Raw genomic sequence first — 26654 nt, 5'->3', positions numbered from 1 at the left:
CCTAATGGATTTAATTTCTGTACGCTCTTTATAATGTTCAAAGTCAACTTCTCCATAACTCCTTCAATTTAAGAGTAACTTTATTTTGACTTATCAGTATGTTGTGTAAAGTTTATAACCACCTAATCAACTTCCACAAAAGAATAAGCCTAAGCATTTATTCGCTATTGCATTGGAACTTTTGGTTGGTTTAGAACTGACTCATTGACCCTATTGACATTGAATCTGTTGTCATAAAATAAATGTCTAGTTTGTTGTTGTTGTTGTTTGTTTCTTTTTTAAGAGATGCAAATTAAATAATAATGAGGTGATAATATTAGTAGTATGAGCAAATTCCAGAAAACTGACAATCAACCCCTAATGCTGGGAGACTTTCAGCAACAGATGCCCTCATTCATTGCTATTGGAGGTATGTAATGGTAGAGCCACCTTGGAAAATGATTTGATGATTTCTTTTTTTTTTAACATAATACTTTATTGATTCTTTGGGAATTTCACATCATGTACCCTAATCCCTCATGCAACTACTACTCCCTCCATATCTGCCCCTCACCCCTGCAGCATGCTTCCCAATAAAACCTCCCAAGACAATTAATTAAAAACAAAAACAAAAACAAAAAACCCACCTTGCTCCTCTGTCTTTCCAGTACCTCTTCATTCATCCTAGTGGCTTCGGGAGCTGCAGTGTGTCACAAAGTACACCCTTTTGTCCAATCAGCCCCACCAGCAAAATGTTCATTACAATTAGTTGTAAGTCTGGCTTAAGGCCTTTGGCACACCACCATCCCTGGACACTCAACAAAACTCCTCTCAGATATCATGCTGTTCCTGAGTCATGGAGGTCCTGTAGTTATTGCTCCACAGGACCAGTACCTTCACGAACTCCAGCAGGTCATAGATGGGGTAGGTATTAGTGTGGGCCAACCCAAGGTCCAGGATCTGGGTCTTGGTGGTAGCTGAGCTTGTGGGTCTTAGTCACAGGGACTGTCCCCTTCAGGCAAGGGGCAGAGCCAGCTCTCCCAAGCCCATGCCATAGAGGCCTGTTCTCCTATGCCCCAGGTGAGGGGTGGGGCCATTTCTCCCGAGTGCAGGGGCCACCTCTCCCATATGGGGAGTAGACCAGCTCTCTGCCTACAGTGTTCAACTAGGGGCACAGCCAGTTATTCCAGGGCCAGTGAGGGGTAGGACATAGACATGGTCCCCAGCAGCAGCCTGGGCTCTGATATCACCTTGGCGCCGAGTAACAGCCCAGACCCCTGGCATCATCATGGACTTGGATGGTATCAGACTTTGATGGTATCAGGAGGCACAGCATCAACACAGACCCTGGCTGTGGTAGGGCCATGAAATGTCTAGTTTTTATATGTTGTTAAATTCATTTAAAGAAATTTCACATTCCCCATTATAACATATATATTCTATTCCATTTATTAATAAGAATAGGACAGTTTCATTTTATCAACACATTACATAGAATTTTAGTTTGCTATCTATTCACATTTTGTTAGATTAATCAATAGGTAACTAGTAATTTTATTGCTTTTTGATAATTTTTCCCTTTAAGAGACTTCAAATATATAGGTATAGTCGTGTGCCTTTAATCTCAGCATTCTAGAAGTAGGGGTGGGTGGATCTGTATGAGTTCCAGGCCAGCCTGGTGTACATAGCAAGTTCTAGACCAGCAAAGGGTATATAATGAGAAACTGTCTCAAAAAAATTTTACTTGATATATTTATTAATGAGATATATAAGTCCAACTGTATGCTTGAAACTAGGTAAACAATATTTGTATTTTTTTTATTTACCTCCACATTCTTCTGGATCTTCTGTTAACACAACACTATCACCTTACCTTTCTGATTTCTTTAAGATATTCTTGGTGCAAAGGATATTGCTGAAACTTAACAATTCTTAAAATATTGTCCTGACTCAAATACAGTATTTCAAATAATTTTTGAAATTTTAAAGTATTTGTCTCATCAAATATATGTCCTTTTAATGTTAATTTCATAACACAATTTAATATCTATGAGATATTTTGTATTTTATAAGTCTAATCTGTTTACCTATAAACATGTAAGATCAAGTTTCACAAATCAATTTTTAAATCTAAGAAAACTTGATGAATATGGAGTTTACATTCATTTGCATTGACTTTTCCTACCATAGCTCAATAAGACAACTGCTGAAACCCTTGAAAATACAATTATCAAGTCTAGCTCTCTGTCTTGGATAAAATATGTAGAGTTCCCCTTTACCTGTAACATGTAATTATCAAAAACAGATGATGTATTTCCCAAGCAGAGACATGTTCAGCTTTCTTCTTGCTCTCCCCACATCTGAGTAATGATGATTCTTTTATATGAGTTCTCTTCTTACTGACCTTCCAACCTTCCCACAGGAAACACTTACTCTCCATGCTCTTGGAACTCTGGTCCTTGGGCTGGTGAAGGGAGCCCTGGGACTCTGGATCACCCCTACCACATCTGCCTCACCTCCAAACTAAGAGCAAAATAACTTCAAATTACTTTCTTCTTTCTCAAAGGATTTGAGGATTATCGACTTACCAGTAATCTCTCACTGTTAACTCCCTAAATGGTGAAAGTTCTTCCAACTCCAACCCAAAAATGTCTTTTAAATGACTCTCCTCATCTACAGCCTACTGCCCAAGATTTCTAGGCAAATCAGGTTGGTGTCAGAAGGAAACAAAAAATTGATATCACAGAAATAGAAGCAGGCAAGAATCTTTAGGGTAGGGCCTGGTGAGATGGCGAAGTGTTTAAGGGCTTGCTACTCTTACAGAAAACTCACATTTGGTTTCCAGCACCCACATGGTGACTCAATCATCTGTAACTCCAGTTCTAGGTGATCTGTCACCCTCTTCTCCCCTCCATGGACACGGGCATTCACAAGGTACACATACATGTAGGACACTCATATATGTAAAATAAAAATTAATATTTCAACACATAAGAATCTTTGGGATAAACATCTTGATGTTGCCTTTCAGACTTTCCACACAGCTCTGGAGACTTAGCTCTAGCTGACTGAATTGACAAGACAAGCTGGTTTGATAAGAAGTGATGATGTGTTCAATCGCCAGTATCCAAGACATCTCTCATATCATGATGCATAAAACAGATCTTCTGGTAGGAATTCTGACAAGGGCCTCCATGTTAATATTCATCAGTAAATGGATGATTGGGATGTCCATTAAAACTACAATTAGAAAAAAAAGAATGCCCAATATAAGAAATTGATTCTTCCTTGTTTTAAAGAAGGATAAGTCCAAATGTAAGTCAGCAATAAAGGCTAGTTTAAGGTATACTAGTTACTGCTAACAAGTTCACTTTTTTAAAATATCAAACACAGTGTTTACATATTGTACCCGCTAATTTTATGTCAGCTTTTCACAAGTAAGAGTCATCTGAGAGGAAAGAGTCTCAACTGAGAAATGCCTCCATAAGATCCAGCTAGAGGGAAGCCAATAGAGCATTTTCTTAATTTCTGCTTGATGTGGGAGGCCACAGTTCACTGTGGGGGGGTGCCATCCCTGGGCTGGTGGTCCTGAGGTTTATAAGAAAGCAGACTGAGCAAGCCATGTAGAGCAAGCTAGTAAGCAACACTCCTCCATGGTTTCTGCATCAGTTCCTGCCTCCAGGTTCCTGCCCTGCTTAAGTTCCTACCTTCACTGCTTTTGATAAGGAGCAGTTATTTGGAAGTGTAAGTGAAATAAACCCTTTCCTCCCCAAGTTGCTTTGATCATGCTATTTCTTCACAGCAATAGCAACCCTAACTAGTACAGGTAATTAACATGTTAAGTTTATAAATGGACCTTTTAGACAGGGTCTCATTTATCCCAGGCTGGCCTCAAGCTCACTATATAGCAGACAATGATTGTGAACTTTGGACCCTCCTGCCTCCACCTCCCACTGTTGTGGCTATAGCTGTATACCACCAGGCCCAGTCTAAGAATTTTGAATTCCTTATTCTAGAAGCATACTTTGTAATTTGGTGATGTTCATACTTTACTAGTGACACGAAATATAATTGACAAAGATCTTTTTTTCAGTCTTTATAATTAAACATATAAAAGATAGCAAAAATTCATCTCTGCTTGCCACTCTATCTTTGTGCTATCACTAATTCTTAACTTTTTTCTATACTAATAAAAAGATTATTAATGGTTTATCTGCTATTTTCTTGACAACATATAATTTTTAATAGGACTATTCTCATTTTATACACCATTCCATTATTTCTACTGTGAATTTAAATCCCCATGGGCAGAAGAAATACACAACCCTGCCTCTGTCCATTTACAGGGTATGTCTTTTCTCAATTCCCACAACTTTACAGAAGGAAGGAAAACTAGACACCATTTATTGGCTTCAAATTCTTCCACAATGTCTCCAAAATCTTCCTTTGGTTTCTTAGCTAACTAATCTAAGATGTCTTTGTTCTCTGCACGGAGATCTCTGTATTTCTGAAAATGCCAAAGAGTACTTTCTGTTCACCTCACAAAAACCAACTGGTTTTATACAAAGGTAAGCATTTCAGTGCTGAACAAATGTTCATGAAAAGTAATTGAGAAAATTGAATCTATTAAAAAATCAATTGACAAGGTATAATTAACAACTCCATATGGAGTAGATACAAGAGTCTAAGACCATGTTATTGAAACAAATACCTTTGATCTGGTTAGCAACAAAAAAAAATCTGAGAAATGAGGGAGTAGGTGCCATAAGCTCACGTTTAAAAATATTTAATTCAGCTATATGGCAAAGTATATGTCCCATGACATAGCTGTACAAGACAGAAGCCTACACGGAGCTTTAGTTTTAACAAAGGCATTATATTATTCAAAATGTTCAGGGAACTGAGATGTACAAAGGGTACAAGTGGAAGTTAAGCTGACCCTGGTCCCACCAATGGAACAGAGCTCTGGAGACAATCTGTAAGAACTCCCAAAGCAACTCATCCCTAACTCAGACTAGTCTTTGTCTTCTGCATATCGAGGTAACTTTTAACACATTACATTTCTACACAGAAAACAAATTGAAGCAATGTATTGATCAAAGATACTTACAAATCTCCAGGATTGTATCTTAAATTTCTGTTCAAGCCATCTAGGACTTTCATGTCCTCTGAAGTCAACTGGAATTCAAAAACCTATCACAGAAGTAGAAATTTTATTACTTTCATATTCCATATTGCCAGTCTGGGAAATCCAAGTAAATTCAACAGAGTAGTGCAGAAGCAATATTGAAAACACAGGAGACATGTCCCAAGTCTCTTGAAGATATCAAGCAAAGCATTCAAACTATTAAGGAATAACATGTGGAAAAGAAATAAAGCCATGTTCTTTATAAGAGATTGAACCACACAACTACAAACCAAGGAAAAAATAGGAAAGAAACAGAGATGATGTTATTGAAACATATGAACTTAAAATACTGAAAAAACTTTAAAAACTGAATTTTAACAATAGTATTTAGTAAAATGTATGGACAGAGACTCCTACATCCCATTAGAAACTAGAAAATAAGTTTTATATATTTTAATTTATAAATTGTCAAATGTGAATGAAGTCATAAGGAAAGAGCATAGGAACTGACTTAAAAAGATCTTGGCTAAATTAGAGATAGATTAAACATGAAAATTATCATCACTAGGCCCCAACATATCTAGACTAATGATTTTATGAATACTACTGTACTACTGTAAAATGTGGTAGAAGACAACAGAAAATCAATATCTGAACAGCTGATAAAACTATTAAAGGTAAGATGGACTGTGATGTTGAAGTATAAGCTACATAAACCCTTTCCTCCCACCCAAGTTGCTTTTGGTCATGGTTTTAAGCCAGCAACAGAAAACTAACTAGGACATCCAGTTAACCCAATGTCAGCCATGTACAAGAGGGACTCTGTGTCAAACAAGGTGAAAAGTGAAAAGTGACACCCAAGGTTGTTCTCTGACACCCAGACACACACCATATCGTGTCCATACACACGAGAGAGAGAGAGAGAGAGAGAGAGAGAGAGAGAGAGAGAGAGAGAGAGAGAGAGAGAGAGATTTTTTAAATGATCTTACAGATGACAGGAAACAGCAGACATCTCTAGACTACTCCTTTCTGACAACTATTGTGACGTATAATGAAGTGCAACCTAAGCTAGTTAGCAAAAGAATAAAAATAAAGCTATAATGAAGGAGAGCTTAGGCAGTTCTACAACAGCACAATCAATAGAGAAGCCTCGCTGTCCTGCAAATGCAAAAACTCAATCCACGGCAAGATGGGACAACAAATAATATCAGTTGTGGCACATGCCTGAAGATCTGAATTCAGTTTCTGAAATCCATAGTGGAAAGAAAAGTGAACTCCTAAAAAGCTGTCACCTGACCTCCACATATACATCATGGTACATGCATGCACACACTCATACACACACACACACACACACACACACAAATAAATATACTTTCAAAAGAGGCTAAGAAACACAAAGATGTCCATGAGAGATCACAAAGGACCCATGTTAAGGATATGTGCTGGCTAGTCTTATGTCAACCTGACAAAAGCGAGAGTTATCTGATAGGACAGATTTCAATTGAGAAAATGTCTCCAAAATACCCAGATGTAATGTATTTTCTTAATTAGTGATTGATGGTAGATGTACAGCCCATTGTGGGTAATGCCATCCCTGGGCTGGTGGCCCGGGGTTCTATAAGAAAGCAGCCTGAACAAGGCAACAGGAGCAAGCCACCATGGCCTCTGAATCAGTTGTTGCCTCCAGGTTGCTGTCCTGTTTGAGTTCCTGTCCTGTCTTCCCTTGATGGTGAACTGTGATGTGGAAACATAATCCTAATAAGCCCTTTGCTCCCCAAGTTCCTTTTGGTCATGATGTTTCATGACAATAATAATAACCCTAACTAAGACAGGATATTTCAGAGCTGTTTCAAGGCTTACAGCTCTGTCATCACCTGCATGTTCTCTTTGATCCGCTTCTCATTGAAACTCCTGGCCAGGACTACAATCCCACGCTGCAACAAGTAACGAAGGGCAACCAACGCTGGTGTTTGCTTGTACTTTTTGGCCATGGCACAAAGAACTGGATCATCTAAGAGAACTGGACTCTTTTGGTCCACCCTGGAAAAGAAGGTAAAATGCTGAACTCCAGAAGTTCAAATTACCTTAATGGTAGGAGGCTTACAGAACTGGTATATACTCCAGACCATACATATACAACTGTTCTCCTTGACCCACTAGAATCAACACTATCTCAGGGCTTCTCAGAAATTTAAATACCAGCCCCTCTAAGTCAGTTGAGACTTAATCTAGAAAGTTGTTACAGAACTAAATATATTTCAACAATGACAGTTGAGATTCACTGTTGTCTTTGTTACCTACCATATTGCATCTCGTGAACTTCCCAATGTACAGTAGGCAATGAGAGCGATATCTTTTGACTTACAATAGTCCAGCAATTTGCTCTGGTTCAGATAAACATGACACTCTACCTGATAAAAAAAACAATCAGATTATATGAAGATTTGATTAATACAAAATGGAAACATCAAAATAAAAGAACTTGAATTGTTAAAAAGTATAACATGAAATTTGAAGTGAAAAAATAACATTAAGTAACAATCACTTTAACAAAATAAATTTAATTCCTCTTTCTTTTTTTTTTTTTTTTTTTTGGTTTTTCGAAACAGGGTTTCTCTGTGTAGCTTTGTGCCTTTTCCTGGAACTCACTTGGTAGCCCAGGCTGGCCTCGAACTCACAGAGATCCGCCTGGCTCTGCCTCCCGAGTGCTGGGATTAAAGGCGTGCGCCACCACCGCCCGGCTAATTCCTCTTTCTTATAGAAAGACATTTTTAAATATATACCTGAGAAGAAATAATTCTATGGACCAGCTCTTAGGTGCTAAATAATCTTTTCCACCTCATGAAGGCTTGAGAAATTCCATAGTGGCAATGGGGGAAGTATCCTTGCAAATATGGAGACTAAATCACAGTAGAACATGAATTTGGCCAAAGGCTCATGATGGTTTATGTGAAGACAAAAGAATCAGTTTGGTAGGATTCATATCAATGAAAGAAATCTGTAAGTCCATGAAAATGCAGAGAGAAAAGGAAAAGGGCAAGCAAATCCATTTGCTCATGCTGATTTTCACTATGATAATTCAATCAAAACATTGATAGTCAAAGACAAACTATTAATGTTTACATTATCTCATCTAAAATTGAGTTTTATCTTGATTTGTAAAAAGGTTTTTTTTTTTTTAAGCAAAATATCATGTAAGAAAAGTAAAAGGGGTTGGTGAAATGGCTTAGCAGGTTAAAGCACTTATCATCAATCCTGATGACCTGATTTCAATTCCTGTGACCCACATGGTGGAAAGAGAAAACCAACCAATTCCTATAATTCTCTGACTTCCACATATGTGCTGGTGTGTGTGTGTGTGTGTGTGTGTGTGTGTGTGTGTGTGTGTGTGTGTGTGTATTGTGTTATGTTGTGGTTTTGTGTGTGTAAACAGTTGATTTGCTGTCAGGAAACAGGAAGGAGTGGACTATGATGTATGTGGAAAGGCATACATCAAAGTGCTCTGCCCAAAATTCCCATCATGAGTTCACCATAGCCAAGTAAGATATCTCACGAATCTGGATGAATTTGATAGCTTCCAGTTAATTTCCCTGTAGCTATGACTGTGGTTAATACAGCTGAAATTAGAGGTGTCAGGACTCAGGACACAGCCATCTAACATTCACAATTGTACCATTGATCTTTTACTTTGGCTCTATAATTCTTTACTGCCCACACTGTCTTCCCAGGACCTTTCTTTCTGTACACAGTCCCCTCCACAGCATCTTTCTTTCTTCATCCAATTGCTTCTCATAGACGGAGAAGAAGTACATCTTCTTCTCAATGACCTCACTATGACCGCTGCCTCCTTTGATTATCTTTCCCTGATCTATTTCTTACATCCAATTAGCCCTGAGCTAGCCCTACTGGGCCACTGTCTTTTTCATGGTTGTAATGAAGGGACTTCTATGTCCTCTCAGAAAGATTCCACTTTTAAAATTTCCACCCCATGAAGGTAAAATGGACAGGACTAGACAACAAATGGATATGAACAAATTTAGGCATAAAGTGTCAAGCAGTGCAAAGGGCTCACCTGATTGCACACAGGCTTGTACTTGAGCCCTGGCTTGTTCAGGATCATCTCCAACTGCCTGCGGTTAAAGTTGGACACCCCAATGGACTTGGCCAACCCTGCATCCTTACACTTCTCCATGGCCTGTGGTGGGAGAGATAGTGAAGGATAAATTGTGCAGTTGTTCCAAGAAGTGGTGTTAAAAGGGATGCTTTCAAGCAACGCTAGGGGGAGCTACTGGCTTTGACTGTCTAGAGATGGAGAATTTTTTGGGAAAAATAAGGAGCAAAGGAGGTGAAAGCAAGAAACAATTCCTGTGTCCTTAAGAAACAGATGACATGAGAAGCCAGGCCAGCTTCCTGAAAACCAGCACAACTCCAACTGCTCCTCTTCTCCTCATCACCATATCCCAGCCCACACCTCTGGCAGAAGCCTTCCACCTCATCAGAAGCCAGGCCAGCATCCTAAAAACCAGGTAAGCCACCACCCCACCCAATTCCTGCCTGCCCCACCCACCATAAACCCAGGTAAACCACTGCCCCACCCAACTCCTGCGTGCCCCACCCACCATAAGCCCAAGTGCCCATCCTCCCCTTGCCACCTGATCCCCACTGCCCAGAGGAAGGCCAGCATGCCGGAACCCCAGAAAATTCTGCTCCCCACTGCACCTGAGCTATGCCAGCATAACTTCAACTGTCCCTCCTCTCCCTACCACCAAATCCTGGCCAACACTTCTGGTGGAAGACTTCCACCCTGTAGCAGGAATCTTAAAAGTTCTTATTAATAAAATCAAACCTGAGGTGAGTTATTGGGGTCCATGCTGGTAGATCAGAGAGACAGAACAAGCCACAGCTATCTCACCTTGCCAGTTCCTCAGCTGGTCCTGTTTCCTCAGACTGGAAGCTTCTGTGTCCTCATCCCAATGGCTCTCAGCTGAACTGCTGCTTCAAAGCTTGAATGCTTAACCAGCCAAATGCTTAACCAGCCAAAATGCGTCTAGTTTCTGATCCTCACGCCTTATATATCTTTCTGCTTTCTACCACCACTCCCTGGGATTAAAGGCTGGCTTTCTGGGATTAAAGGCGTGTGTCACCATGCTTGGCTATTTCCAATGTGGCCTTGAACTCACAGAGATCCAGAGGGATTTCTGTCTTTGGAATTCTAGGATTAAAAATGTGAGTGCCACCATTTTCTAGCCTTTGTATTTAGTGGCTGTCTGTTCTCTGGCCCCAGATAAGTTTATTAGAGTACACAATATTTTGGGGAACACAATACCACACCACCCCATCAGAGGCCAGGCCAGAATCCTGATCCTCAGAAGCCAGACCACATCCTGAACCCCAAAGACCAGTCAAACTCCCTGAAAACCAGGCAGAAGCATGCTACCTTGCCAGAAGCCAGGCCAGCATCTGAACCCCAGAAGACCCCTGGCAAGATCAGAAGCCATGCACAAACCTAACCAGAATGTCAGCCCCAAACATGGGCAGCAACCCACTGCTGGATCAGAGAACATTCAGGACATCAGAAGTTAAGCCCCCAACGTGGATGGAGACCCTCTACTCAACCACAGGCTATGGGATCCAGAAGACCAGAAAGGAAACAAAAATTGAGGAAGAAAACATTCACCCAACAAAGACAAATCCAGAAATTGGCACCTAGACCTATAATCATTTCAAATCCAGATGCCTAAAAGTAAGTGTAAAAACGCAAACAACAGCCAGGGCGATATGTCACCACCAGAGCCCAGCCATCCATCCCACTACAGCAAGCCCTAAATATCCCAACACAGCCAAAGCACAGGAAAACAATCTTAAAACAATCCTTATAGTGAGGATAGGGGTCCTTAAAGAGGAGATAAAAACTCCCATAAAGAACTCCAGGAAAAAAACAAACAAAATATTGGAGGAAATCAACAAGACCCTTAAAGAATGCCAGGAAAGCTAAGAAGAGACAGAAAAAAAAATGTAGAGAAAACTATTCAAGACTCAAGAATTTAGGAAATGGAAAATCAGAGTAAGCTAAGGAAATACAGATGCAAGCACCACTAGCAGAATTTAAGAGATAGATAGAAAAGAGCATCCCAGACATTGAAGATACAATAGAAGAAATTTATGACCCAAAGAAAATGGTAGATCTAAAAATCTCCTAACACAAAGCATCCAGGAAATCTGGGACACCATGAAAAAAAATGAATCCTAAGAACAATAGGAACAGAAGAAGGAGATGGATCCCAGCTCAAAAACCCAGAAAATATATTTAACAAAATCATAGAAGAAAATGTCCTTAACCTAAAGAAGGACATACCTATAAAGGTGCAAGAAGCTCACAGAACACCAAACAGATTGGATCAGAAAAGAAATTCCCTTTGTCACATAACAATCAAAACACTAAACATAGAGAATAAAGAAAGAATATTAAAAGCTGCAAGGGGAAAAGACCAAGTAACATATAAAAGCAGACCTATAAAAATAATGCACAACTTCTCAACAGAGACTTTAAAAGCAAGAAGGACCTAGACAGATGTCTTGCAGACTCTAAAAAAACACAGATGCCAACCCAGACTAATATACCCAGCAAAATTTTCAATCAGTACAGATGGAGAAAACAAGATATTTCATAATATAGCAAAATTTAAACAATATCTATCCACAAATCCAGTCCTTCAGAAAGTACTAAAATGAAAACTCCAACTCAAGAAAGTTAACTATACCCAAACACAGGGAATAGATAATCTCACAGCAACAAAACCCAAAGAAGGGACACATACACACACACACACACACACACACACACACACACACACACACACACACACGGGAACAAACAGTGGTCATTAATATCTCTCAATATCAATGAAATCAATATGCCAATAAAAAGACACAGGCTAACAGAACGGATATGAAAACAATCCATCCTTCTGCTGCACACAAGAAATACACCTCAACATCAAAGATATTATGTTGCTGGAGGGCTTCTCTCCAGGTTCCCCAAGCCCCGCAGTCCCACATCCACGTATAAAATAATCACTCAGACACTTATATCACTTATAAACTGTATGGCCGTGGCAGGCTTCTTGCTAACTGTTCTTTTATCTTAAATTAACCCATTTTTATAAATCTATACCTTGCCACGTGGCTGGTGGCTTACCAGAGTCTCTACAAGTTGCTTGTCCTGGCGGTGGCTGCAGTGTCTCTTCCTCAGCCTTCCGCTTCCCAGAATTCTCCTCCCTCCTTGTCCCACCTACTTCCTGCCTGGCCACCTGCTTCCTGCCTGGTCACTGGCCATCAGTGTTTTATTTATATAGAATGATATCCACAGCAATATTATCTCAGAATAAAGGATTGAAATAAGATTTTCCAATCAAATGGACCTAACAAGCACTCAAGTGTAGCTATCCTAATAGCTAACAAAATAGACTTCAAATCAAAATTAATAGAAAGAAATGAACTCATCAAAGAAAAAGCCACCAAGATGATGTTTCAATTCTGAACATCTATGCACTAAATGCAAGGGTACCCACATTTGTAAAAGAGACATTACTAAAACTTAAATCACACAAAGAACCCCACACATTAATAGTGGGAGACTTTGACACTCCACTTTCACCAATGGACAGGTCATCCAGACAGAAACTAAACAAAGAAATAATAGTCCTAAATAATAGGATTCAAATGTACCTAAGAGATATCTACAGAACATTACACCCAAACAGAAAATAATATACCTTCTTCTCAGCATCTCGTAGAACTTTGACCAAAATTGACCACATACTCAGGCATAAAGCAAGTCTCAACAGATATAAAAAAAATTGAAACAATCCCATGTCTCCCATCAAACCACCATGGATCAAAGTTGGATTGAAACAACAACAGAAACAATAGAGAGCCTATAAACTCCTGGAAACTGAACAATTCTACTGAATTACCACTGGTTCAAGGAATAAAAAAAGAAAGAAATTAAAGACTTCATAGAATTCAATGAAAATGAATGCACAACATACCCAAACTTATGGGACATAATGAAAGCAGTGCTGAGGGAAGTTCATAACACTAAGTACCTACATAAAGAAGTTAGAGAGTCCTCATACAAGTAACTTAACAGCACACCTGAAAGATTTAGAACAAAAAGAACACTCAAGAGAAGTGTACAACAAGAAATAATCAAACCGAGGGCTAAAATCAGTAAAATTGAAATAAAAAGAAAGAATCAATGAATCAAAAAGTTAGTTCTTTGAGCAAATCTACAAAATAGACAAATTTTATCCAAACTGACTAAAAGACACAGAGAGAAAATCCAAATTAAACAAATCAGAAACAAAGGGGGAACTCCAAAGAATCACAAGGTCATACTTCAAAAACCTATACTACACAAAATTGGAAAAATCTAAAAGAAATGGGCAAATTTCTTAATAGATGCCACTTACCAAAGTTAAATCAAGATCAGATGAACAATTTAAATAGACCTATATCCCACAAGGAAATACAAGCACTCATTAAAGGTTTCACAACCAAAAAAATCCCAGGGCTAGATGGTTTCAGCATAGAATTCTACCAGACCTTCAAGGAAGAGCTAATACCAATATTCCTCAACTTATTTCCCAAATTAGAAACAGAAGAAACATTGCCAAATTCATTTTGTGAGGCCACAGTCACTTTGATGCCCAAACCACACAGACTCAAGAAAAAAGAGAGTTACAGACCAACATCCCTCATGAACATGATACAAAAATATCAATAAAGTGCTCACAAACATGAATCCAAGAATACATCAAAAAGATCATCCACCATGATTAATTAGGCTACATCCCAGATATGCAGGGATGGTTTAACCCACAAAAATCTGTCAATTTAATCTACCATATAAACAAACTGAACAACAACAACAAAAAAAACATGATCATCTCATTAGATACTGAAAAAGCCTTTGACAAAATCCAACACCCCTTCATGATAAAAGTCTTGGAGAGATCTGGATTATGAGGTACATACCTAAACATAATAAAAGCAGTATACAACAAGCTGGCAGCCAACATCAAAATAAATGGAGAGAAACTCAAAGCACTGCCACTCAAATCAGGAACAAGACAAGGCTGTCCACTCTCTCCATATCTATTCAATATAGTTCTTGAAGTTCTAGCTAGAGCAATAAGACAATTGAAAAATATCAAGGAGATACAAATTGGAAACGAAGAAGTCAAAGTATCATTATTTGTGATGATGTTTAAGTATATATAAGCAACTACAAAAATTATACCAGGTAACCCCTACAGCTGATAAACACATTTAGTGAAGTGGCAGGATACAAGATTAACTAAAAAAAAAAAAATTCAGTAACCCTCCAATAAACAAGCAATAAACAGGCTAAGAAAGAAATCAGGGAAACCACACCTTTCACAATAGCTACAAATAATACTAAATATCTTGGTGTAACTCTAACCAAGCAAATGAAAGGCATTTATGACAAAAATTTCAGATCTTTGAAGAAAGAAATTCAAGAGGATATTGGAAGATGGAAAGATCTCCATGCTCATGAATCAGTAGAATAAACACAGTAAAAATGGCCATCTTACCAAAAGCAATCTACAGATTCAACGCAATCCCCATTAAAATCCCAACAGAAATCTTTATAGACCTTGAAAGGACAATTCTCAACTTCATATGGAAAAACAAAACAACCTAAGATAGCTAAAACAATTGTGAACAATAAAAGAACTTCTGGAAATATCACCATCACTGATTTTAAGCTTTACTACAGAGCTATAGAAATAAAATCTATATGACATTGGTATAAAAATAGACAGGTGGATCAATGGAATTGAATCAAAGACACAGATGTAAATACACACATCAATGGACACCTGATTTTCAACAAAGAAGCCAAAATTATACAATGGAAAAAGAAAGCATCTTCTTTCAGCATCTGGGTGTCTGCATGTAGAAGAATGCAAATAAATCTATATCTATCACCCTGCATGAAACTCAAATTCAAGTGGAACAATACTTCAACATAAATCCAGATACACTGAACCTGATATAAGAAAAAATGGGGAAAACTTTGAACACATTGGCACAGGAAACAACTTCCTGAATAGAACACCATAGAGCAGACACTAAGATCCACAATTAATGAGTGGGACTTCATACAACTAAAAAGCTTCTGTAAGGCAAAGGACACGATCAATAGGACAAAATGGCAGCTTGCAGAATGGGAAAATATCTTCACCAACCCCACATCTGACAGAGAGCCAATTTCTAAAATATATAAAACACTCAAGAAACTAGACATTAAAAAATACAATAATTCAACTAAAAATGAGGTACAGATCTGAACAGAGTTTTCAACAGAAAATATCAAATGGCTGAAAAACAATTAAAGAGATGTTTAACATCTTTAGCAGTCAGGGAAATGCAAATCAAAGTGACTCTGAGATTACATCCTTACACCTGCCAGAATGGCTAAGGTCAAAAACACAAGCAAGAGCTCATGCTGGAAAGAACCTAGAGCAAAGGGAAGAAGACTTGTACAGAAGACTGGTGGAAGTGCAAACTCATACAGACACTTTGGAAATCAGTGTGGTAGTTACTCAAAAAAATTGGGAATCAATCTACAACAAGACCAAACTGTAACACCCTTGGGCATAACCCAAAGGATGTTCAATCATACCACAAGGACACTTGCTCAACTGTGTTCATAGCAGCATTATTTGTAATAGCCAAAACCTAGAAACAACCTAGATGTCCCTCAACTGAAGACTGGATGAAGAAAATGTGGTACATTTTACACAATGGAGTATTTATTACACAACTGTTAAAAAATAATGACACCATGAAATTTGAAGGAAAGTGAGTGGAATTAGAAAAAAAAATCATCCTGGATGAGGTAACCCAGGCCCAGAAGACAAACGTGGTATGTACTCACTTATAAGTAAATATTATCTGTAAAGGATAACCATGCTACAATTCGCAGACCCAGAAAGGTTAGGAGGAGATACTTGGATCTCCCTGGGAAGGGGAAATATAAGAGATTTCATGGGTGGACTGGGGCCAGGTAGGGATGGGAACATGAGGGATCAGGTAAGGGCAGTGTGGGAGGGAGAGTACTGAAAGAGTGGACTTAAAGGGGGCCATTTCAGGGTCAGGTAGAAACCTGGTGCAAGGGAAACTCCCGGAAGTCTACAAGGATGACCCCAGCTAAGATTCCTAGCAAAAGGGGATATGCAACCTCCTGTGGCCAGGCAAGAATACCAGTGGAGGGACACTAACCCAGTCACATAACTTTTGACCAGCCTATGGGATGTGCTGGAATAAGGGTGACACAGAGATTATGGGAGTAGCTAATCAATGACTGGTCCAGTCTGAGACTCGTGCCAGGAGATTTAGAGTGAGCCCACCCCTGACACTGCCTGGAACACCAGGACCCAGAGGCTGGATGGCCCTGAGACCTAGGGTAGAACCAAACATGACTGGAGAGAAAGAAAGTCAATGTAATAATGCCTAACGATATTTTCCTATGCTCATAGATTAGTACCTATGCCAATAGTCATCAGAGAGACCTCATCCAGCATCTGATGGGAACAAATGCAGAGCCTACAATCAAACATAATGCCAGGCTTGAGGAATCCTGCTGAAGAGATGGAGGGAGAATTGTAGGAGCCAGAGGGGTCAAGGACATCACAAGGAAAACCCAAAGAATCAACTAACCTGGTCTCATAGGAGCTCACAGAGACTGAACCAACAACTAGGGAGCCTGCATGGGACTGACCTGGGCCCTCTGCATATACGTGACAGTTGTGTAGCTTGTTTTCTTGCAGGACTCGTAACAGTGGGAGCAGGGGCTGTCTCTGACTCTTTTGTTGACTTTTGGGGACCGATTCCTCATACTGGGTTGCCTTGCCTAGCCTTAATACAAGGTGAGGTGATTAATCTTACCACAACTTGATATGCCATGTTTTGTCAATGTCCATGGGAGGCCTGCCCTTTTCTGAACAAAATCAGAGAAAGAGTGGATGAGGGGGTGCAGAGGCAAGGCTGATTGGAAGGGACTTGGTGGAGAGAAGGGAGAGGAAACGGTGGCTGGGTTGTATGGACGGACAGATAAGAAATGGGTAACATTGCAACATTTGGTTGGAAAAAGATTCCTAAGCCCCTGCCCTCAGTTCTTCTCCATTACTATTATTTTCCAACCATGATTTCCCCCAATAACCCATCAAAACCCCTCTTGTGAAAGCTACACACTTCTAGATTGAGCCACATATATTCCGTTCTCACACATGGAGGTAATACCTGACTCATCCTTTCACAATGTCCCCTTCTGTGTCCTTTCCTCTAAGGACTCACCTCCCATGTGTCACAGAGATCCACAGGGTCTACCAACAGATTTCCATGTTCGTCTTTTGGAAAAAAATCATCTCCAGGCTGCAATAGAATCATTCATTTTAAGACTTCACTGAAAGTCATGTCACCACATTTAGTCACACTGCCAACTACTTCAGAGTCTGGGCCATGAAGCCTTCCGAAGTAAGTAGGACATTACATATTTTCAGTGAAAAGGGACTAAGCTTGAAAGATCGGCATATCCTAATCTTTTATATTTTCCTTATGCTTAATAGATGCTTTTCTCAAAGTCCTAATGGTGTCCTGTATGACTTCAATTATTATTTCAGCCCCTGTATCTCCCTATAGAAAAATCCTTCTTTCTTTTTGGCAAATCCAGGCATTATATGGATTTAGTATTTGAGCAACACAGTTCCTTTTCACAATGGACACAAGATTGTGAAAGGGCATGCACAATTAAATTGAGCCATCAGTCAGACTTTCTTTTCAAGCGGGTTAGAAAGCCAGAGTAGCTCTCAAGTTTTACCAACCATGAATTTTGAATTGCCACAAGACCATATCTTCTACTAGTAGCAAATTAAAGCCCCAAACTAAATAAACAGCATAAGGAATAGAGAAAATACTTCTGAAGCTGATGGTATTCATACCTTTAAATGTAGTCATGGCTTGAACTTCCCAGTTTGTAAAATAAAAGCCTCCATTGCACAAACTAGCTTAAGTTTTTCACATAATTTTATAGCAAGAAATCTGCATAACACAGTTATTAATTGTTAAATGCCAACTACAAAACCCCACCACCATGAACTTATCAAGAGAAATAATCTTCAATTTCCAAGTCTCCAAGAGCTGGTAGTATGAGAATGAGATGTTCTAGTTGGCTTTCTGTTGCTATTCTTAACACCATGACTCAAAATAACTCGAGAGGAAAGGGTTTATTTAATGTCTTACACTTCCAGACCACAATCCATCATTGAGGGAAGTCAGGACATGGATTCAAGCAGAAACTGAAGCAGAAAACATAGAGGAATGCTGCCCCCAGGTTCAAACCCTTCCTCATTCATCAGCTAGCTTCCTTATACAGGCCAGGACCACCTGCAGAAGGATGGCATTTCCCACAGTGGGGTGATCCCTCTCACCTCAATCCAGTCAAGATAATTTCTCAAAGACATGGCCTCAGGCAAATCTGAGCAATTCCCCAACTGAGACTCCCTCAGATGACTCTGGGCCCTGTCAAGTTGGCAGCTAAAGCCAACTAGGACAACTACCCAGACTGCATATCACCAGATCTGCTTCCAAAGTTCAATGATGAGAGATGATGTAAAGCGTATTTACATCATCTACATGTATTTACATGATGTAAAACGCCTCATTGTGAAGCATATGTATGCAGTTTTATCAATCTCCAGAATTGCATGTAAACACCTTCAAAAGACTAAGGGGAATTGAGATGGCCCAGTGGGTAAAGCATTGGACTTGAAAGCCTAAGGACCTGAGTTTGACCTTTAGGACTTATGTAAAACAATAAACAGAAAACAAAATGTAAAGCCAGCTGTGGTGGTACATGTTTGCAATCCTAGGACTGGGAAGATGTAGACAGGTAGATTCCTGGGGCTAATTGTCTACTCAGTCTAGCCTATTCAGAATTCTAGACCTGGGAAAGACCTTGTCTCAAACAAGTTGTGGATGGCATCTGAAGAACAACACCAGTGACTGTTTTCTGTCCTTCATAAAAATAAGCACACATATGCATGTGCAAGCACACACATGTGTACTTGCATATACATGAACTCACATGCATACATACACACATACACACACACAAACCAAGAACTATGCCTTGAATTATGGATATTGGGTTTTTCCCAAGTTTCTAATGTAGGAGATTTTCTTTCACAAGCAGGAAGCAGTGTTTCAAGGCTGGAAAAATAACTCAATAAAATGGGACTTGGGAATTATTGTTTAGAATTTTCATCAAAATAATCCATACATTCAACCAAGGATATAAATATTAAATTGCCACATAACTATTGGCTATACAGGCATCATTAGTGAAATAATTTTAAACATGGTGATTGCTCACCTGCAAAGGCATTGGGAAATGAATAATGTACAGATCAACATAGTCCAATTGAGCTTTCTTCAGTGACATTTCCAAGCAAGATCGAACCAATTCTGGTCGATGGAAAGTACTCCAGAGCTGCCAAAGTTAAAGAATGAAACTTTAAACTCAAGAGTTCACTTTCTTTTATTGTATTACTTCATCTAACAAGGAGACATTTTTCTATAGTTGGAAATACACTCCCTGCTTTTCTTTCTCTCCATTGGGTTTTCAAATGTAAACTTCAATGTGTGTGTAGTCCAATGCCCTACCACCAAGCTATGTAACTGAACATCAGTATATACTTCATTATTGTCCTTTTATCTACTGAATATGGAATGGAATGTTGAAAGAGAAAGAATTGTTTTCTCTAATAATACTGCTGAGTTTACTAAGTAATTCACAAGATTGGTCTAAATCACTCATCCATTCAAGAACACAGTAAGAACTAGTACATAAGTTATAGGAAAACCCTTTTAGAGGTGTGTTAGTGTGTGCTGAACTTAACTGATTAAACTTTAGCTATGCCTTTTGTGAACAAGCACTCCCGGAAAGAGGTTGTGTCTGCAGAGATTGACTGGCTGATTGGAAATTCAGCACTGTGGTGCAATTAAAATGCTGCAGGTCCAGAGGCTAACCATCTTATCTTGGGCTAGCCCTCTGGAAAGGCCATTGCTCATTCACCTCTGTGTGAGAACTAACATCTTGTGACTAATAGACAAAAACCATTGAGACTATGTTAACTTACTAGTTTCCACTAATCCAAAAGCTAAGAATGTCATCCATAGCATGTTAAGCCAATAGAAAATTTCCCTCATTTTACCTTACTTTGCCTCTCTGATGTAGTACCCACCAATGTATTTTAAATGTACATTGATTTATGACTTTCTTTGTTCTGTAAAAATATAAAAACTTCATGAAACTGCTTCCATGTTAGAAAATAGAACTTGAAGTAACCTAAATCTGTGTTCCTAAGCCATGAAAATGGTTCCAAAATAAACTATCTCTTAATTGCTTTAATATTAGAGCTATTGTTCTTAAGACACTATAGTCTGCATATAATATACTTTCATATACTATCCTTCTGTGTGAACTCTGTTCTCATAGAACTTTGTTTTCTAGCCTTGGACAAATGCCTGCCCAAGAAATGTCTCAGAAAGAGGTGTCCTCTTTTCCCCTCTCCTCAACAATGAAGCTTGGTGTGCTCAAGAGCATTGTGCAAACAACCCCTATTTGTCCATGACCTTCTGTCTTCTCAGCACATTGGTGATGGTGATAAGTGGTTCTGTTTTTCATTGCCTCTCTCCCTGAGGTAACTGGAACAAAAGCTCTACAGAATGCCAGTAAAGGCACTCCAGAGCAGCACAACCTACAGTCCCCTGGTTCTGTTGAATCTCAAATTCCACCTCATTTCCTCAGCAATGTTCACCGTGGAGTCATGGTCAAGCTCTGTTGCATTTTACATTTCATGATGAACTACACAGCTTTGACCTGAGATTCAGAACAGTTTATTTACATGAAAGGCATAAATTTTAACTCTATAATGATAATGAAGACATATTTATCTATTTTTATCCCTAGCTTCAATACATGAATGTGTGTGAATAAAATGTATACCAATAAGTAATGATATATGAAACAGGTATTGATCCAAACATACATTGTCTCCTCAGTTCAGCCACATTAAATATGCCCACAAGCACCCCATGTACAAAATACCTTTGAAGTATAGAATATATCTTCTCTTTTCACAGTGCCATCTGCAATCTTGCTTCTAATTGCCTGTCCTACTTCCTCTTCTATTTGGTACAAATATGCAGAATCAAAATGCCGGAATCCAGCATCTATAGCTATTTTGGTAGCTTTGATAAGTTCACTCTTAGGAACCTAAAGGAGCAACCAAAAAAATAGTACATGTGTAATGAAAACATTTCAAACACAAACAATGGCTTTCCAGTGAATCAACTTCTTCTTCTTGGAGCTGCTCTGTATGTGTAGGAATGAGCCTATTCCAATTTTCCTGGATCTCTTCCCATCAGTCCCAGAGGTGGGCATCCCCGAAATGTCCTCAGTCCTGAGCAATCACTGCATCACTGGTGTTAGAATTCTGGCCCCACTCCAACTACATGACTACATATGTGCAGTTCAGAAGCTAAGCAAGGGGTCTTGTGTCTTATGTCATCAGTGTGTGCCAGTGATTATGTGCACGCAGCGTGGTCACACAATCAGCGCACACGTGGTTTACCTCCATAAGCCTGCCTGCACATGTGTAAGGGAATCCTTAAAGAGCCAGACACAGACTCCCCCTCCTCTCTGCTCTGTTCTCTCCTGCCCCACTATCTCTAACTCTCTGTCCCTCTCTCTGCTCTCTGCATGTGCTTCTTCCCCAGGCCTGGTTCTTTTAGTCCCACCCCACTTCCTCCTAATAAAGCTCTGATGCTAGGTTTTGTCGTGGCTCATGCCTCATGACCTTCCCACATAGTAACTAACCAGAGACACTTGACATTTTTAAAAAACAACATTGGTGCCATAATTCAGATCTTCCTAAAGCTGTCCTCAAACCATTGGGATCATAATAATCCAATGGCTCTCCAGTCAGAGATCAGTTTACAGCCTGCCTCTGAGTGGGTCTTCCTAAAGCTGTCCTCAAGCCAGCAAACTATCAAAAAAAAAATTTTTTTTTTCAAGACATGTAGTAAAATCCATCTCTTGTCTCCCAGAGCTCCCTGACATTAGGGCTAAAACTTAAGCATCTGGAGAGCAAGGCTCCTGACTCCACAGGCAGAAGTTTCAGCTGTGGCATTTAAGGTGTGCCATGGGAGAAATGAAAAAAAAACCATAAACAGAATTGCCAAATGCTGGCACACACCATCCAAATGACTGCACAAGGGCTTCCAGGTCCCTGTTTTAGAAGGCCACACAGGCTAGTGCGTGCCCTGCCGGGTCATCAATTGAGCCTTGTTCAAAGTGCCACCTAGAGAGATAACTGGTCAGCTGACTGCCCCCAGGCACCAAGCGGCATGGGGACAAAGACCTTCAGCAGACCTCCTAGGCTTGGCTACAGGCTTGCAGAGAACCCAGGATGCAGCATGGGGGCGATCTGTCTCTTCCTGTTGGACACTGAGCCACTTAATCAGTCCTGAGGGAATTTTGAGGTCCCACCTCTCCCCGTTTCTTTATTGTTGAGGTAGGGGAACAGCCTTACCCACCTCACCAGACTTAATTGTACTTTCAGGGTCACTTGATGGGAAAAGATTTTTCAGCTTTCATTTCATTTGCTCCCTCCATGTGCCTCACTCCAGACCAGTCAGCAGGGCTTCCCATGCACAGTGACACAGACAAGGCCCGGCTCTCTCTCAAGACATCAGGATCCACTGCCTTGTCACCAATTCCCGAAGAATGATGTCTCACCCCACAAGTTTTTTCTCTTCTGGTTTCCTCTTCTAATTAACTACTCAGCTAATTGTTACAGGATCACCATAAAGCTGAGGACCATCAGATATACTCAGGTGGTAAGGAACAGTAGCAGTTAAAAGGTATTTACACCTCCAGACCAAAAAAAGTCTGGGTTCTGCAAAAAACAGACTCTAATATAACAATCCATTGCTGTTAAATGTTCTCAGCAATTGAACACCTGTGTCTCCTAGATACTAAACTAATAAAGGAAATAGGTACCTTAAAATAATCTATCTCTGATAAGGCTTATCTCAGGTAAAAATTAAAAACATGTTCCAATCTCTCTCTCTCTCTCTCTCTCTCTCTCTCTCTCTCTCTCTCTCTCTCTCTCTTTCTCTCTCTCTCTCTCATTAACACTAAACAATATAAACAGAGTACCAAACACTACAATGGTCACCACCCCAAGACTTTAAATTTTCTCATGGCCGCTTCTTAATAAATTCAAAAAATTTTTTAAGCTCCAGAAACCAGTTTAAATCCATCTGGACAGGTCGGATCTACTTCAGATAAGTGCCAAACCCAAACTTTCCTGGTCTTGGGACCCCCTCTATCACCCTGGGAACACCCAAAGGACAATAGTAATAATAATAATTCTTTCTTCTAAGCTTTTCTCTGTCTAACCAGTACCCTGTCAAACACAAGCAGCCAAAGAGTTCCAAGCCAGGAAAGACAAACAGCTCTGAGGTGGCAGACAGCAACCCACCATCCCAGGACACCTGTCTACCTCAGAAGTCCCCCTTCCCTATCTCCCCAAGAGTCAACTGACACCCACCAAGTCAGCTGGAAGCAATTTTTGCAGGAGAAACAATGCCCCATTCCTGATCACCCACTTTTTTATAATAAGCCAATGTCTGCAATGTTAGGATTCTGCCCCCACTCCAGCTGCATGACCACACATGTGCAGTTCAGGAGCTAAGCAAGGAGTCCTGTGTCCATCAGTGCGCACCGGTGATTATATGCCTGCAGCTTGGTCACACAATCAGCGCACGCGTGGTGTACCTCCATAAGCCTGCCTGCACATGTGCAAGGGAATCCTTAAAGAGCCAGACACAGACTCCTCCTCCTCTCTGCTCTGTTCTCTCCTGCCCCACTATCCCTAACTCTCTGTCCCTCTCTCTGCTCTCTGCATGTGCTTCTTCCCCAGGCCTGGTTCTTTTGCCCCGCCCCCCACTTCCTCCTAATAAAGCTCTGATATTGGGTTTTGTCGTGGCTCATACCTCATGACCTTTCCTCACAATAACCAGTGCCGCTTATCATTTTTAAAAAACAACTGGCACTGGAAATCCTGAAAAATATCCCCTCATTCAGTGATTTGATCAAAGGACTCATAGACAGTATAGAAAGACAGGAAAACTTATAAGGATAGGATACAGGAAGAAAAAGGAACCTCTCACCCTGGAGTCTGTCTGGCTGAAGCCTCTTAACCAGCTGAGAATCAAGAATTCCAGCACAGTTAGCAACATGTGATGTGATGGCTATAATATTAGAGCACTCTTTTCATATTCAGATATACTGTATTAAAATAGCAATAAATTTGGATTAAGTCCTGGCATGTCTATGTCTTGGAGAAAATTGTTAATTTTCCCACATATTTTCTGAGTATCTCAAACAAGACTGTTAACTTTCTGTACAATAAAGATATCCTGTTTCATGGATCCCTATGAAATAGTCTCACTTTATCAATTGTGATCCTGCCATGTGCCTTTCAGAAACCACTCCCTGAAGTCATTTAAATATCTTATCAACGCTTTGAAAATAATAACTTCTCTTAAATGGTATATATGGCTAGTATAAAAAAGGGTGATATTATCTTGAAAAGCCCACACCTACACTTGGGTATATCTTATTTTTGCTCTTAACAGCCCATGCTTAAATCTATGTTTTAAAGTGTGCTTTAGGACTGGGCAAATGGCTCAGTTTTTAAAAATGCTTGTTGCCCAAGATGAGATCCTGAGGTTGGTCCCCCAAACTCATGTAAAAACTGGGGTGTGGCTGTACATACACACTTGTAATCTCAGAGCTGAGGAAGCAGAGGCAGATAGATTGATCAGGCCTACTCAGTCTGATGCAATCAATCTTCCTAAAATATTATGATCTTCTTTGAGAGTTTTCCATTTAAAAAATTGTTTTTGCCAGGCAGTGGTGGCACATGCCCTTAATCCCAGCACTCGGGAGGCAGAGCCAGGCGGATTTTTGTGAGTTCAAGGCCAGCCTGGTCTAGGGAGCGAGATCCAGGAAAGGCACAAAGCTACACAGAGAAACCCTGTTTTGAAAAACCAAAAAAAAAAAAAAAAAAATTGTTGTCTTCTTATATGTGTGATTGTTTTGTCTACATGTATGTCTATGCATCACTTGTCTGGTGCCAACAGAGGCAAAAAGGGGATGTTGGATGTCTTAGAACTGGAGTTATAAACAGTTGTAAGGCACCATGTGGTTGCTGGTACTTGAACCCAATTCCTCTGCAAGAGTAGCCAGTACTCTTAACCACTAAACAATCTTTCCAGCTCCAACAGTTTTCCCTTTGGCCTCTCTTGAGCACAGCCCTGTAATTCTCGAGGTTGTGCAGAAATGCTGAGACTGCAGATGTTGTAATAACTTTGCTCCTTACCTCTCTTTCAAGCTATGTATGCTGAGGAGTAAAAATTCCTATCAAAAGAGGTAAAGATATCTCTGTGATTACGTCTTCTGCATGAGAAAACTGTGACTCTAGCATTAAGTCCTTGCCACTCACTGAATAAGCAAAGGATAAAATGAGAATGGAAACATTTTCCCATGAGAACCTCCTATAGTATTGTGATTCAAATGTCATGAATAGGAATGTGGAGCAAGAATTTAAGGTGCTTTCTTAAAGTATAGTGCACCCATAAAATGTTTTATTTTCTTTTTAGGTAAGTGTTTCTGTAGTGAAAGTAGAAAACAAAACTTATTTCATCACAGGTCTGGAATTTGCACCGTGATGCTCAGTCCCTGCTCATCAGCAGAACACAATAAGCTCATCATTTTTCATAAGCCGTATCTCTAGTGAATTCTACCAAAAAATATTTTATCTGGATCTTATCTAACAGAGCGGAGCAATTATTTGAATCACAGAAATAATCCATGTCACTAATCCCGTTGTAATTAAACTCAAAGCATAACAGTTGCCCTGACCGCTGCTTTCTACTTACTGCCCAACAGGCTGAAACTAAAGCAAAATCGGAGCCCAGAATAAATAGTACTGTCCACATAAGTCCCCAAGGAACAGTTACAAGACTGCCTTCTGTATCACATGTGGCTAAATTCTGTGAGTCTGCTTCACACAGGAGCAAATCTGAAAGTCCCCTTCAGTTTCCACACATCCTTGATTTTTTTTTTTTTTTAATAAACCCTTAAGCCCAAGACACAATTGTTACCTTATGAGGCACAGTGGTTCCGAACCCCAGTACAGGGATGAAGTGACCATCGTTTAGTGCCACGCGCTGAGATACAGAACTCATAGCTTGTTACTCATGCAACTAAGCAGGTCTTCAGTCTTCTGATTGCATGGGCTACAGGTCAGCAAAATGTGACAGCTTCTTAAATATTTACTGGGAAGTCAAACAGTGGCATGTGGGAGGGGCCGCTTAA

General features: G+C 39.8%; 1 protein-coding gene across 2 annotated transcripts; it reads right to left on the bottom strand.

Annotated features, from left to right (window-relative positions):
- Positions 1-1402: 1402 nt before the first annotated feature.
- Positions 1403-26598, bottom strand: LOC102909735 (3-alpha-hydroxysteroid dehydrogenase-like). Of its 2 annotated transcripts, XM_006987816.4 has the most exons (9): positions 26441-26598; positions 21312-21479; positions 19575-19691; positions 17498-17575; positions 9183-9305; positions 7412-7521; positions 6985-7150; positions 5090-5172; positions 1403-3219 (listed from the first exon to the last, which is right to left on the bottom strand). In XM_006987816.4, the coding sequence occupies exons 1-9, from the start codon at positions 26522-26524 to the stop codon at positions 3177-3179; spliced, it is 972 nt and encodes a 323-aa protein (XP_006987878.1). In that variant the 5' UTR covers positions 26525-26598; the 3' UTR covers positions 1403-3176. The 2 variants fall into 2 exon arrangements, with proteins under 2 accessions (XP_006987878.1, XP_015861838.1); XM_016006352.3 differs by lacking the exon at positions 21312-21479 and having other exon boundaries at positions 26441-26587.
- Positions 26599-26654: the final 56 nt, after the last annotated feature.

This window comes from Peromyscus maniculatus, chromosome 5, assembly GCF_049852395.1.
Source record: "Peromyscus maniculatus bairdii isolate BWxNUB_F1_BW_parent chromosome 5, HU_Pman_BW_mat_3.1, whole genome shotgun sequence".
NCBI lineage: Eukaryota > Metazoa > Chordata > Mammalia > Rodentia > Cricetidae > Peromyscus > Peromyscus maniculatus.
This window is presented reverse-complemented; position numbering and strand designations above follow the sequence as displayed.